The sequence below is a fragment of the Misgurnus anguillicaudatus genome, chromosome 18 (assembly GCF_027580225.2).
Source record: "Misgurnus anguillicaudatus chromosome 18, ASM2758022v2, whole genome shotgun sequence".
NCBI classification, from domain to species: domain Eukaryota; kingdom Metazoa; phylum Chordata; class Actinopteri; order Cypriniformes; family Cobitidae; genus Misgurnus; species Misgurnus anguillicaudatus.
In genome coordinates this window covers 32,522,466-32,537,001 of record NC_073354.2, presented here as the reverse complement: position 1 = coordinate 32,537,001, position 14,536 = coordinate 32,522,466, and the positions used below count along the sequence as shown (strand labels likewise).

General features: G+C 34.8%; 2 protein-coding genes across 3 annotated transcripts in view; both read left to right on the top strand.

The window, feature by feature from the left end:
* The window catches only part of LOC129429024 (apolipoprotein(a)), a 211,124-nt gene that overhangs the window by 175,487 nt on the left and 21,101 nt on the right, over nt 1-14,536 (top strand). For both annotated transcript variants that reach the window (XM_073856325.1, XM_073856326.1), the window contains exons 31-37: nt 9,239-9,365; nt 9,445-9,563; nt 9,637-9,799; nt 10,321-10,445; nt 13,968-14,085; nt 14,165-14,283; nt 14,357-14,519. In XM_073856325.1, coding sequence (XP_073712426.1) covers nt 9,239-9,365; nt 9,445-9,563; nt 9,637-9,799; nt 10,321-10,445; nt 13,968-14,085; nt 14,165-14,283; nt 14,357-14,519 — 934 coding nt within the window. The remainder of the gene's footprint in view (nt 1-9,238; nt 9,366-9,444; nt 9,564-9,636; nt 9,800-10,320; nt 10,446-13,967; nt 14,086-14,164; nt 14,284-14,356; nt 14,520-14,536) is intronic.
* On the top strand, nt 229-3,473 carry LOC141350365 (plasminogen-like). The gene is made up of 6 exons (XM_073855440.1): nt 229-306; nt 1,150-1,316; nt 1,463-1,603; nt 1,758-1,864; nt 2,527-2,672; nt 2,765-3,473. The coding sequence occupies exons 1-6, from the start codon at nt 229-231 to the stop codon at nt 2,924-2,926; spliced, it is 801 nt and encodes a 266-aa protein (XP_073711541.1). The 3' UTR covers nt 2,927-3,473.

The window sequence follows — 14,536 nt, the reverse complement described above, 5'->3', positions numbered from 1 at the left end:
ATCTGAGAGCAACTCATTTTGGTGCTGTCTTTTTAAATGCAAGTGAGACACTTCATACCCTGCCCCCTCTCCAGTTTGCAGAGGTGACACTCGCTTAAACTCCACCCCGTTCGGTCATTTTTGTAGTTTTTTGCAGATATATGATTATCTAGTAGCAGCACAGAAACTTTTTATTCACTCGTTATTCACAAAATGTCAACAACGGAAGACTTGTCCATCCAGCCTTAAATGTTCGAGCCAGAGTCGGAAACGGAGCGAGATGAAAATGAAGACGACGAACCTGCAGAACAACGTCTTCATATGGAGGTATCGCAATGGTGTGAGGCTGCAGCCTCCGGAGGTCGCATTTCTAGGCTGGATACGTCATCAAGGCTGTCTTATTTCAGAATATTAACAATTATAAAGTTGACTATTATTCTTAGTTAAACGTAAGTTGTTTTAATGTGCTCATGACTTGCAACTGTAATGCTCAGTTAACTTAATTAAACCAGGCTTGATGACCAAAAAGCGATCTCTGCAGGCTGCAGCCTTCGGATTGAGAAACGGCACTGCTAAACCATGACCACCGTGTACTTTACTTTTTTAAAGTTATTTAAGTTATTTACAGCTTACCGAAGTGCTCTGCTCGTCGTCTCCAAAGATAGAAGAAATTGACCCTCAATCAGACGAAGTCTATCGGCAAATCCTTCTTTATACTGGTGGAGGTTGGTGAAATAGTTATCCTTGAAGTAATTTGCGCACAAAATAATGACTTTACCCACAGATGTGGGTACATTTCCATGAAAAATAAAACTCAACCAAGCACAGGTTCAACAACCGAACATTTTGACTTACTCTCTCGTAACTTCTGCATCCTTGAGCTTGGACTACAATATTGCAGGGAGAAATAAAAATTTCGGATTGCTCGAAATGTTGGGCTGGGAGTCGATGCCCTTATTTGGCAGTTCCGCTGAAAATACTGTGACGTAATAGTTCAAAAAACGTAATAGATAATAGAAAAATGAGAACAGGTTGGAAAATATGACCAAAACAGAATATAAAGATATCAACAAAGCACCTGAAGAGACTAATTTGCCTAACAAGCCTAAATGGTCGCATGAGTTGGAGGAAAGGTTGGAGCAACAGCATCTCTGGATCTAGATTGTTTAGAAGAGTAATTCTATTTTCTATTGTCAATATCTACTTTTTATTAATCACTTCCAATTTAAAATCTTACTTTTATTCATTTGCACCTATAGTCCCAGAAAAAGTCATCATTGTGGTGGAACTCTAATTGATTCACAGTGGGTCTTAACTGCAGCCCATTGCTTTAAAAAGTAAGTGGCTGTTTATCATTATGATTATTTTTCCATTTGAGGGAATTAAAAAAGCAAAGTTTTTAAGGAACTGAAAGAGTTGAAGGTTTAGCCGGCAATGCTGCTTTCAAAGTAAATTATAATAATGTATACCTCCAATCACGCAGGTCTCAGAGTCCGTCCACCTACAAGATCTTCCTTGGAATCCATACAAAACATGCAGATGAACCCACCAAACAGGAACGAGATGTTTCTAAGATTGTTATAGGACCATCTGAAGCTGACATTGCTCTTCTCAAGTTAAAAAGGTTAGTCAGCCCACAGTCTGAAACAGTAGTGTAGCCTAAATGCAATTTATGGACCTGTCATAATAAAAGTCTAAGCTGTATTCACTGTAAAACATATCCTTATTTTTATTGACAGCAAAAAGGCAAACATACGCTAAGATGTGTTTCATTTTAGGCCTGCAGTGATAAATGATGAGGTTTCACTTGCTTGTCTCCCAGAAAATGATTACATTGTACCAGGTGGTACAGACTGCTTTGTAACAGGTTGGGGAAACACAAAGGGTAGGTCACTTCAACACAAAAATTCTTTATCAAACATAAAATAATTTATAGTATAGACTTAGAGCAATCAAAATTATAAATTCTCATGGGAGCCGATGGTGTAGTGGCAGTGCTCCGACATATGGCGCAGACGCACTTCCGGCGACCCAAGTTCGAATCCCCGCTCTAGGTCCCTTGCCGATCCCATACCCCTCTCTCCACCCAAAGGCAAAATGGGCCAAAAAAATTATAAATTCTCATCACTGACTTGACTTTCTTCACAATAAGGCAGACAGATCACATTTTTCACACTATTAAAGTTAATAGATACTAAGGTTCTTAACATTTTAAAAATCGTTACAAAAAAAACTTAGAAACACTAAATGAATGCTGCTCTACTTTAAAAAAATATAGGTAATACCTAAAAAATTAAAACATTTGTAACTTTTTTACTTTAAGTTGATCCAACTTTTACTTTTAAAGTGTACTACCAAAAATTGTCTTGGAAAATTTTGCTTGACATTAATTTGTATAAAGAAAATATAATCCTGGACATTCTGTTATTAAAACCTGTTTCACATGAAAGCTATAGAATTGGAATAGCTTTTAAATGACATATTTATTTGTATTTTTTTTTTGATTTACTTGGATGATTTCATAGTTATAGTTTTCTGTTTCTTTAGGAACTGGTGGAGAGGGTTACTTGAAAGAAGCTGAGTTGCCAGTAATTGAAAATACAATCTGCAACAGCTCACCGTTTTTGGATGGCCGTGTAAAGGAGCATGAGATGTGTGCAGGAAACATAGAAGGCGGAACGGACACTTGTCAGGTTAGAAAACATGCACGGCAAGCCAGCAAGTCTCTTAAATCCCACAAATGTTGATATTTTATGCAAATGTGCATTTTTTCCCACATATTTAGGGTGACAGCGGTGGGCCTCTCGTCTGCAAAGCCCAAAACAAGTTTGTTCTTCAGGGTGTGACAGCAAGGGGGATTGGTTGTGCTGAAGCAAAGAAACCTGGAATCTATACCCGTGTCTCTAAGTTTGTTGACTGGATTGAACAAAGCATGAAAGAAAACTAAAAAAAGTCTTAAAAAAATATATGACATGGATGCCATTATAGTTATATATATGCCAATAGTTAAAGGTCCTGATTAATTTGAACAATGTTCTTTGCTCACAGCCTGTACTGCATTTCTGATATGCAAATGCCAGATCTGTCACCAGTGAATGTTGTATTTTACAACAATTACAAATCTGAAAACGCACAACAGAAGCGCCACTCAAAGATGTTCTCTGTTATGGGTTCCTCTATTCATTGAATGGTCGTGCATTGATCCACTTTATTGACTCTCAAACTTTTCGGAGTGTCCCCCCCTTGTGTAGGATGTACCCTTAAAGAAATTTTTTGACAAACCAATCTGAAACTCTAAACAAAGCATTAAATGAAACATTGTAGTGCTTCTGGTGGCTATATTTTTCTGAGGTTTGATTAAAAAGAATTTATAATAAATTAATGTATTTTTAAAAATGTCCTAAAACGATTCGAGCCCACCCATGAGTTTGAGATCCACTGCAGTACAGACACTTAAACACAGAAGCACCATTTATTTACTTTGGTTAATGAGCTGCACTTTCTCAGTTAACACTTTTTCATTTTTTGCATGACTTAATTTATTTTACTTTTAATTATAAATAAAATTCTTTGAAAACGTTACTGAATGACAAAGTAATTGAGGGTTCAGAACACATTGATGGACGGACATTAAATGACCTGATCCATGTGTTAGTGGTTGACTGAAGAACCTCTTTGCTCAATCTGTTTGTGTAAACTGTAAACTCCAACATAAAGGTTCAAATAGCAGCTATTTGATTTAGATTGTTTTGACTTACATAATAGCAGCAGTAGGATGGTTACTCATTGAGTTCAATAAGGACTTGCTTTGGAAAAAGCTGCATAAAAACATATAAAGAAAACATAACATGCACATATGAAACCTTGGATTAAACAGACATGACTGAAACAATATAAATATTAAAACACACCCATAAAGGCTGGTGAACCCCGGAGGCAGTGTGAGCCTTTCATTTTGCTGGCAGCTAAATACAACTGTGAATTTTTGTTTAGCTCAACTTTTTTCATTTCAAAATCAAACAATTATATAAGTAACTTCTTCATATCAAAATTAGGTTTCGTATAGTTAGCTTAAAGGGATAGTTCACCCAAAAATTAAATTTCTGTCATTATTTACTCACAGAGAGTTGAAAAATATTTAACTTTGCGTGAAAAGCTCATCAATGTCATTCTCTAATGGCCGTCCAATCACAGTGGATTAGGGGCGGGACAAATATCACAACAACCAAATGGCACATCGTTCAATGACTGATAAACAAAGCAGAAGCATCATAGCAAACAAAGCGATTAGCATGAAGAAAGCTGGCAAGCACCTACAGTCGGGGTCTGTCCAACGTTTTCATCTGTGTTTAAATGCTTTTTAAATTTCTGTTTTACTGGAATTCCACATTCGCTCAGAATTCCAAATTGTCAAATAATTGTCTCATCCCAACAAACTATAAGCTACATCAATAACATGATGACTGCTATATAAACCTTACGACAAAGCAAATTTATGAAATGTTTTTCAATAAACCACTTTTGTCTGCTAACAATTACTCACCTAATATAGGCAAAAAATGTACATTTTTAATCAATTTAAATTAAATTAATTAAGTTAATAACTAGACATGTTTGGTGTCCCTATAGACGGTTTTATCAGACACACACGCGTTGTTGCGTTGTGGTCTGTATTTATCCATTGGTCTGGCTAGTGGTTAAACTAATCTCTGAAACAAATACCTTCTCGAAAATAAATTGTTTTGGTTTGCTAAAGACGAGGGAGGATGATGAGCATGGATCACAACTGAGTTTTGACAGCCAGGCAAGAATTCAAGGACATGCAGCTAACAATATACATAAATTTTACCCTGTCAACTGTTTAATAGTTGATACGTATTAGATATAATATTTTAAGGTAATTGTCTTGTCATTTATTTCTCTTGTTATCAGCAATAAACTACTGTAAAATGACTCTGTTGTTTTTGAATCTATGTGGAAGTCTACCGGAAGTTGCGTTAGTCCACAGAAGCCGATTGTTTATGTTGTTACTGCTAAAAACCATCCAAGAAACTTTAGAAAATAGTTGCCCTTAAAGCCAACCTGGAGTCACCCGACACTCCACTTTTTGTGTTTTCTATATGTATAGCCTTGAACAAATAGCCATATGTTACGTAAAACCAAACAATGTCTAAACAAATATCTAGTTCTAAAAAATCACATGATCAGTAACAGTAATGATGGGTTCAGTATATTGACTGACAAACATACAACACAGTCCAGGTATTGATCAGCAAATAAAACTGTGTACCATCATGTTGAGTATATCAACAACTGACAAATAGCACTGTTATCAGTTATAGCTATAGTTATTACTGTTATAGTTATTAGTGGTAATGCAGATAGAGGGATTGCAGTGTAGAAGTTGGCATATACACTGTAAACACGTTTAAATGTCATTATGGTATTATGTGTTGAGTATAAGTTAGCTGCTTATTTCTGACTGACATTCAGATAAATATACATTATGATCATATACTTCAAATATAACAATATTTGAAATGTTTAAAAGTTAGGCTAGTTTAATTTATTTTTAAAACTGGTCCATTCAGATTGACCGCTGCTCCACCCAGTCAAAAGGGATACAAAATATTTTTGTGGGAAAGCAGAAAAATTCATGCAAAAATGAAAATACACTTTAATAATAATTGCTCAAATACGCATACTTCAGAAATAAATAATAGAAAGTTTATCATTTGCATGTGTTTCTAAACCTCGCAAATGTTAACATTGTCTTTTTATCTCTTACTTTACCATGTGACCAAACCCAACTTGATACAATTAAACTGGCCAAGAAGACCACCTTTAATCCCCACTGTTAACAATCTGAGGCAACAGTCTTTGGTACCTCAGTGAGCACATGAATGCAGATGGTACAGGAAGTGAATGTGGATTGTGAAGGAGTAATACATTTCTACATTTTTAATCCTATAAGGTCCACCCTATTTCAAAAAGATCCACTTAGTTTAAAACTTCAGGTCTCGCCACTAACTGCAGCCAGTGGAAATTTTGGCAGGGTGGAAAGTTTTTTGGCGGCCTGGTCTGGCAATTTTTTTTAAACTTAATTTTCACTGGCTGTAGTCAGAAGTAAAGCGAGATTCAAGGATGAGAGGAGATTTGTGTTTTTGAATAAAGATTATGAGGGCACAGGAATTTTCAAAAAATTTATGAAGCTCACAGAAAAGTAATTTGTAAAAAATACTACAATATTTAATTTTTTTAATAGTTTTTCATTTCATTTTTTGACTTTCACCTTGATTTGAACTCTTTAATTGATAATTAACTCCTTCACCGCCATTGAGAACCTATCTCATAATTTAAGAGAAAACACTTCCTTGTCAAAAACAAGGTTTTTTTTACAGCAATCCATATTTCCGCTATTATGCAGTAATGTTTTGTAATTAAGCAGTAAGTACCCTGTAAATGTTTGGATCATCGTTCTAAATCTGATAAAAGTCCAAAAATTCAATTTTCTCAGCTTTTTGTTTAGAATTTGGTATTTGAGATGTGATAAAAATAACATAGAGACAGGATGAAACGTGTTTTTGTTGTTGTTTAAAAGCAGAGGGTCTGTTCTTTCATTTAAAATACCGTATTGTATGTTTATATGTAAAAAAGAAACTTTTCTGGAAAACATGAAACTTTTGGAAAAATCATAAAAAATGCTGCCGCAGGTCAAAATAAATTTGTGTAATAAATGTTTCTCTTCTGTAATCAGCTTAATAAAGAAAAGCCACCGATATTACATAACCTTACATTAAATAATAATTATGCTAAAGTTAATTGAAATCAGAACCAATAATGGTGGGTTCAGAACAAACTGCAAGAAAAACATAATATGACCTGATCAATGTCCTTGTTGGGATAATGATTGATAGATGACTGCACTGTGATGTTTGTTGTACGCAAATGTTTAAAAAATTCTGAACATCAGACTCTGTGCTCAGTTTGCTCCCAAATGGAGATTCAAAAAGCAGCTGTTTTATTTGGCCTTTTCTTCTTCTCAGGTAAGCCAATTGACTGTTATACAGAAATGTTTCTGCTATCTTTTATCCTGCTGCAAATTAAATAAACAGAGTTACGGTTAACTTAACATCACTCATGTAATCATGTGATGATAAATTATGTTACCTCCAGTTTTCTTTAGGGAGTGCATTGCAATTAAAAATAAGATGTTTTATTTTCTAAAGATGGCCATGTGCACAACATCCTATCACAGTCTTTTGATCATGGGAGTTTTGTTGATGTCCATTTGTCTGGTTTTATTCTGTACATCCAGCATTGCAGACAAGTAAATTGTAAAAACTGCTTAGTTGTTAGTTTACAAATTCTGCCATCTAAATATCGGCATGGCACGGATGCAACTGGCTGTTAAAGGGGATGGGAGATTGCACGTTACGCCCAAAACACACCCATTATTTATTACGAAAATAGGAACAATCCTTTTAATGTGCGCTAGGCGCACAAACAATTTTTCCCATTGTTAAGTTAGCAAAAGTGGATTTGGACACGCCCTTTTAGACTGTGCGCTTTAGACCATGCGCTTAGATTGTTGAAATAAAGCCCGAGGATGTAAACACAATAAAGTCCAATTTGTAATTTCATATTGATTATAATAACGTGTACGAAAACGTTTGTAATAATAACAATAATAGTAATTATGTTGTATAAGTAATTAGTAAACAATTTTTAACAAAACTAATTTCAAACATTTAACCCTTTAACTGCCTGCTCAACCAAATGGTTGAGCACATTTTGAGTCCCTTTATTTTATTGAAAGGAGTACCTAACTTAACTCAAGCTGATTGAGCAATCTCTACTATTTGGTTGAGCTATGTTATGCCAAAAAAAAAACACTAGATGTCAAAGTGTAAATCAATAGCACTTGTCACAACACAGAAATCACTCCTGCCATGTGAAAGCATTTTTTTTTTTTTTTAAATATTACACTGTAAGAGCCCCAACTTTACAAAATGATGTTACTTGGTACCATGAAAAAAACTTTTGTATGTTTTTTATAATTTTTCAAACACATGCTCAACCAAACGGTTGATTTGTCACTTTATGGTAAATGTAGAAAAGCTAAGGTAATGTTTCCAGATCATCCATTTCTGCAGTCAGAATGTACTATTTGCTGAAAAATATAAATTCCTGATCATTCAAAGCTATGAATATGACAAAGCAATTTTTTCTTATTGAATATATTGAGATAATTACTGAAGTATGTATTTTTTGCCACCTCTGGATTTTTTAAAATAAATATTATGAATTCATATTATTAATTTATGGAAATCATAATTACTGATTAATTAATCAAAAATTACTTCTTAAATTATGTTTAATATTGTTTGAAGGATTGTTGGCTTAATCTACACAGCATTGCTAGTTTACAAAGAAATGTTCATTTATCAAAAAAATCTGGAAAAAATCCTGTTGCACCACCACTCTTAAGTTGGCAGTGTGTTTCTTGAATCATAAATTTAACTAAAATGCCATTGTGTTATTATCTTTTGCCTTCTTTTATTTTAGGTTTTGAATGCAGAAAGAATGTAATATTTTTATTTTTGTTACTTCTAGTTATTTTTTATTCTTAAAAAAACAAGAAAACATTTCATTTCATGTGTTAAAATAAAACCTGAAATATTTTAATATTTTAACTTTAATAAAAAAAGAAGATTTAATATAAAAAACCTAAAAAATTAGTATTATAGATATTTTTTCTGATTTCCATAGTATGTGTATGATTTTTTTTTAAGTGACATATCAACCATTTGGTAGAGCTGATATTAAAAAATGATGGGATGTGAAAAAAAAATACATTGAGTGTATTAACTAGTGACTTAAGGAGAACTAGGACGTTTGCAAGCTGGTTGTAGAATAATGTTTAAGGGGTTGATCAGACAGAACTAAAGTAATAAAGGCACCTCAGTGCCTCACCGTTTAGCCACCTGCTAGCATTTTGACTTTTTTAACTTCAGGCGCTCAGAGCACTCCTGAAAAAATGCAAAGCGCTGCAAGCGGCTAAATTGTTCATTTTTAAAAGACTGTCTGTTTGATCTCATGATCAAAATAACGCAGATTAAATATCTCACCTTCATTGAAGTCATGTAAAGCTGTAGAGTGCTGCAGAAAGCGATATATAAATGTAACAAATTATTATTATAATTATTTTCTGGAGTTTGTTTCCTGTGATGTCACACTCTTCTGTTCTTCTTCTCAGCTGCAGAAGATTGTATGCACTGCACTGGAGATGACTACAGAGGCAAGATCTCCATTACTGAGAGTGGATACACCTGCCAACGCTGGGACTCTCAAACACCACACCAACATGACTACACCCCTGCAGCGTGAGAAAATAGGACTTAGTTAGCATGAATAAGACTTAGTTCAATTTAGTTAAAGTACACAAAATCTTTGTTCTTGTAGTTTCCCGGGGAAGTTCTTGGAGAAGAACTACTGCAGGAACTCTGATGGACAGCCCAGGCCCTGGTGCTATACAACAAATCCATCCAAACGCTGGGAATTCTGCTCTATTCCTCAATGCAGTGAGCTTCAGTCCTGTTAGCCTGAAATTAATGTTAAATGGTCAGTTAATTACTGGTTAATCTTTTTTTGTAGCAACAAAGCCACCCCCAATTGTACCAGAGCTCACCTGTATTACCGGAGGAGGACGCTCCTACAGGGGCAGGATTTCTTTGACCGAATCAGGGAAAACCTGCCAGAAATGGACATCACAAACACCCCACAACCATGACAGAACCCCAGAAAACTACCTATGCAAGTAAGCATCAATGCAATTTTAATAAACAGGTGCTGAGGGAGACTGAGGTATTGGTTTGTTACAATTTAAGAAATTCTGTCATTATTACTGTAACACACTCTCATATTTTTAGGAATGTGAATGTTTAAGGAGACAGTTACAACAGTTCATAGTGACCAGCCGTCAATAAGCTCCCCTTCTAAATATTGTCAATTTTGACATAGAAGCATTTGAGAACAGCAAAGCCCCTATAATGAAGTCCGTCACTCCCCTGCAATATTTTCAACGCCTCCAGGTCTTGTTAGAACAAGACTTACAAGACTTGTCGATTCTGTGCATGCGCAAAGTCCATCTGCTAGACGTTTCTGATTAAATATTTGCTCTTTTTTACTGAGAGGCGGGACTAGAGTGGCTATAATGACTGTTGCGATCTCCCCTATTCATATCAATACCACTGACACATCTTGATAATATTAAATAACTTTGTTGTTTTTAGTTTTGTGTGAATTATTCTTTTAACATTAAGAATCATTAAATTCCAGAGGTCTTGATGAGAATTACTGCAGGAATCCTGATAATGAGAAAGCGCCCTGGTGTTACACTACAGACCCTGAAACCCGTTGGGAATACTGCAATGTGCCCAGTTGTGGAGATCAACCTCAATCTGGTCTGTATTGGTGTCAGTAGGGGAGAGCGGGGCACAACCTAACGCTTTGGTTTTGGCTCAATCATTCAAAAAATATTTGAGTTTGATAAATTATAGTAAAAAGTTTGTTTCTATTACTTACAATTCTTGGACAATTACACCAAACGTGACAGAAGTGCAAACGTTACAACTTACCCCATAGGTGGGGTTAATTGTAACAGGCAGGGGGTTAGTTGTAACACTTGCTAAAAATTAAGTTTGCAGGCAAATATTTCAATACTATTTTGTCTATATACTTGAAGTGGATATTGTTTATATACATGTCTATAATATACAGGTATCCACACTGTATCAATTCATCCAGCCCTTTTCTAACAATAGTTCAATTATAAATGGATACAAATGCCTAAATATGTGAGAAAAAGCAGCACAATTATGACAATTTTTTTTTATATGCGACTCAGTCTGTAATAACCATACTACAGTTTTAAAATCAAATTCTGAGATAATGAGCATCAAAGTCTGATTTTAGCAATTCATTTCATTATAATTTCAATATTTGATGTGACCTTATTCAATCAATATTAAAGATATGAACAAAAATAAATATGACACATGGTTTTTGATAAGATTTTTTTTTGTTGGCAGCCAACAATCATTCGTGTGTAGCCTATTTAAAACAACGGCAAGAATTATGTTAACGTTAGCGGTTTTGATATCGTAAGTGCTGAGGGGTTAGTTGTAACACAGCGTTACACTTTACCCTGCTGGGTCAAAATATTTTTAAGCCCACCAAAAAAGTTGCTAAGAGCTGCAGACATATTTCAAAACGATGCTATGTTTTAGTCAACAAGACACCGATTAATATAACATAGCATTGGGTTTTATATCTTACACACCAACTTAGAAATCGAAAAAACATATGACGAAAAAAATACTTACATGTCACCAAAACACTCTTTCATCAATAACTCTGGAAAAACATTATACATTTCCAATAATTTGAGGGAGATTGTCTTTTGGCAGCGTGAAAAAAATACCGGAAAGACAAAACGCTCAACCTTGAGCAACAATAGAAACAGTCCATGTTACAACTAACCCTGCGTTAGTTTTTGCCCCGCACACCCCTACATGAATGAGATGTATCCAAAAAATTCAGAATCTGCTTAAAGTCATTTTTGTATTGAATGTAGCTTTAAGACTCTATGAACTCTTTTTTATGCTATGGAGGTTAAATTAGCCATTTCTAAATACATAAATGATTTGATTATACAATGTAAACAAGTTAGTAACAGCTTAGTTTGCAAGTCAGCTCAACTTACTTTTAAGTTTTGACTAGTGATAAGTTGACATAACTTATAAAAACAAATTAAATTTGTTTAACTTAATTTGTTAAGTTAAAGTAACAAAAATATTAGGGCCGGGACTTTAACGCGTTAATTAAGATTAATTAATTACACAAAAAATAACGCGTTAAACATTTTAACGCATTTTAATCGCACTTATTAACGGAGTCATTCGTAAATGCTACAGACCCTGTTTTAGTTCGAGAACTCCGGGGTTGTGCTGCAGTGTAAATAAAAGTAGACGGAACCTAAACGAACAGCTGATTTTAACGTGACAACGCATCAATTTCAAAGTAAAAATGGTTTGCAACGGAGGTTTTGCCCAATAAACATCTACCATCTACAGATTATTTTAACATGTATCGTAATGTCTGTTATATGTTAATGTTTGAGTATTGTTGGGTTTAAATATTGTTGTAATGTTGTTTTGTTTCAATTTAATTAGCTTATTACGAGTTAAATTTAAGTTTTGTTTGCTACTTTAAAATGAATTTCGTTTCAAATAATTTGTCTCGTAATTATAAACAATGTTTTGTTGTTAGGTTTTGTGAATATAAATTAAAAAGAACATTAAAAGCAACACCGTGCATCTCATTGATGCATATGCTTCCGAATGCCAAAACATGCAGTGAGTAAATCATTTACTTTTCAAAAAATCAGCCTGGCAGTGCCCAGAAATTAAATTTACACGCGCATTTAGAGCATAATGTAGCAGCACGTTTGATTTGCGGTGTTCTTAAGACTTTTAAAAATCAACTTCATATTAATTTTAATAGGCTACTTTGACTGAGGACAAGCACAGAGAACAGCGACGGCAGGTAAAGGAAAAAAGTTAAATGGTGTTTTTCTGACGAATAGAGTCAGTTTGTAAGAACATTTTTAAATGGACTATAAGATCATCAATATGAACTCTGAACAATGAACTATTATAAACATAACAGCAAGAAAATCTGAAGAGGAACTCGCAACATTAAAGCAATAAGCATTTATGTAGGCTAAAGCTATATATCACCTCTTATTTTTTAATTTAGTTAAGTTTCAATGGTAAGACTAACTAAAGGCGCGTACATTATGCAGCGCTTTTCACATCCGAATCCGAAACTATAATGTGGAAGTTAAAAATGTGCATAATATATTTTTATATATTTTAATATAGGCCATATAGTATATGTTTTGTTGCTTTTATACGTGAGGTGGGGGATCCGCGCAAATAGGTACCGGAACACAGACAGTCAAAACCCGAGAATCCCGAACCCTGCAATTATTAAACAAATGACTACTTTAAGAAATGCGGGCCAGGAAGCGGGTCGGGTATAATATATATATTTTTTTCTTTACGGTCCGAGTTGCGGGCGGGTTAGATGAAAACCTCGGTCGGGTTCTGGTTGTTTTGACCCGCGCATCACTGGTAAGCGTCGATAAGAGCATGGTTGTGTGTAAGCTATGCAACAAGGAATTCACATATCACCGCAGCACATCGAGCCTCAAGTATCATCTCAATGCAAAACATACAGCAGCTAGCGTGGACATTAGCCCGACTTCGGGTACAACGACTTGGTTGAACAAAAATAAACAATATTTTGTTGCTTAAGCTTATGTATTCAGTTATTATTCATGGTACACTCTTAGAACGAATGCGTTAAAAACAACACATTAGTGTTGATTTTGGGACAACACACTAACTGCGTTATCCTGGAATCTCTGTGTTATTGTTGAAACAACACATTTTGTGTTACTTTTAACACAACATGTGTTATACTTGAACACAAAATCAACACAAAATGTCACATAATGTGTTAAAATTACACATAATGTGTTAAAAGCTTACCGCACAATGATGTGTAAACAATCCATCCTTTCTAAGAGTGTATACTAAGAGTGTAAAAAAATTACTTATTAATGTTCTCAGGTCAAATATTTATATGTGATTAAAATGCGATTAATTTAGATTAATTAATTACAAAGCCTCTAATTAATTAGATTAATTTTTTAATCGAGTCCCGGCCCTAAAAAATATATGTTGATTTGATATCATTTTTACAGTGTAGGTTTATTATAGTGATTATAAGTTTGATAGATGGCAATTAGCTATTGAGACAGATTGATTAATAAAACAATAATACAGCAGAGAAAATCTCCCGTTCATTTGATGGAGCTTGTTTCCTGTGATGTTACCCTTTTGTTTCTGCTCTTGAAGATTGTATGCACTGCACTGGAGATGACTACAGAGGCAAGATCTCCATCACTGAGAGTGGATACACCTGCCAACGCTGGGACTCTCAAACACCACACCAACATGACTACACCCCTGCAGCGTGAGAAAATAGGACTTACTTGACATGAATGAGACTTAGTTCAATTTAGTAAAAGTACACAAAATCTTTGTTCTTGTAGTTTCCCGGGGAAGTTCTTGGAGGAGAACTACTGCAGGAACTCTGATGGACAGCCCAGGCCCTGGTGCTATACAACAAATCCCTCCAAACGATGGGAATTCTGCTTCATTCCTCAATGCAGTGAGCTTCAGTCCTGTTAGCCTGAAATTACTGTTAAATAGTCAGTTAATTACTGGTTAATCTTTTTTTGTAGCAACAAAGCCACCCCCAATTGTACCAGAACTCACCTGTATTACCGGAGGAGGAGGCTCCTACAGGGGCAGGATTTCTTTGACCGAATCAGGGAAAACCTGCCAGAAATGGACATCACAAACACCCCACAACCATGACAGAACCCCAGAAAACTACCTATGCAAGTAAGCATCAATGCAAT

Excerpts from the sequence above, each read along its gene's own strand:
- LOC141350365 (XM_073855440.1), top strand. The coding sequence starts at position 229 with ATGTTCGAGCCAGAGTCGGAAACGGAGCGAGATGAAAATGAAGACGAC. Across the intron at positions 1,604-1,757 it reads GCTCTTCTCAAGTTAAAAAG|GCCTGCAGTGATAAATGATG; the intron begins GTTAGTCAGCCC and ends GTTTCATTTTAG. Across the intron at positions 1,865-2,526 it reads AGGTTGGGGAAACACAAAGG|GAACTGGTGGAGAGGGTTAC; the intron begins GTAGGTCACTTC and ends CTGTTTCTTTAG.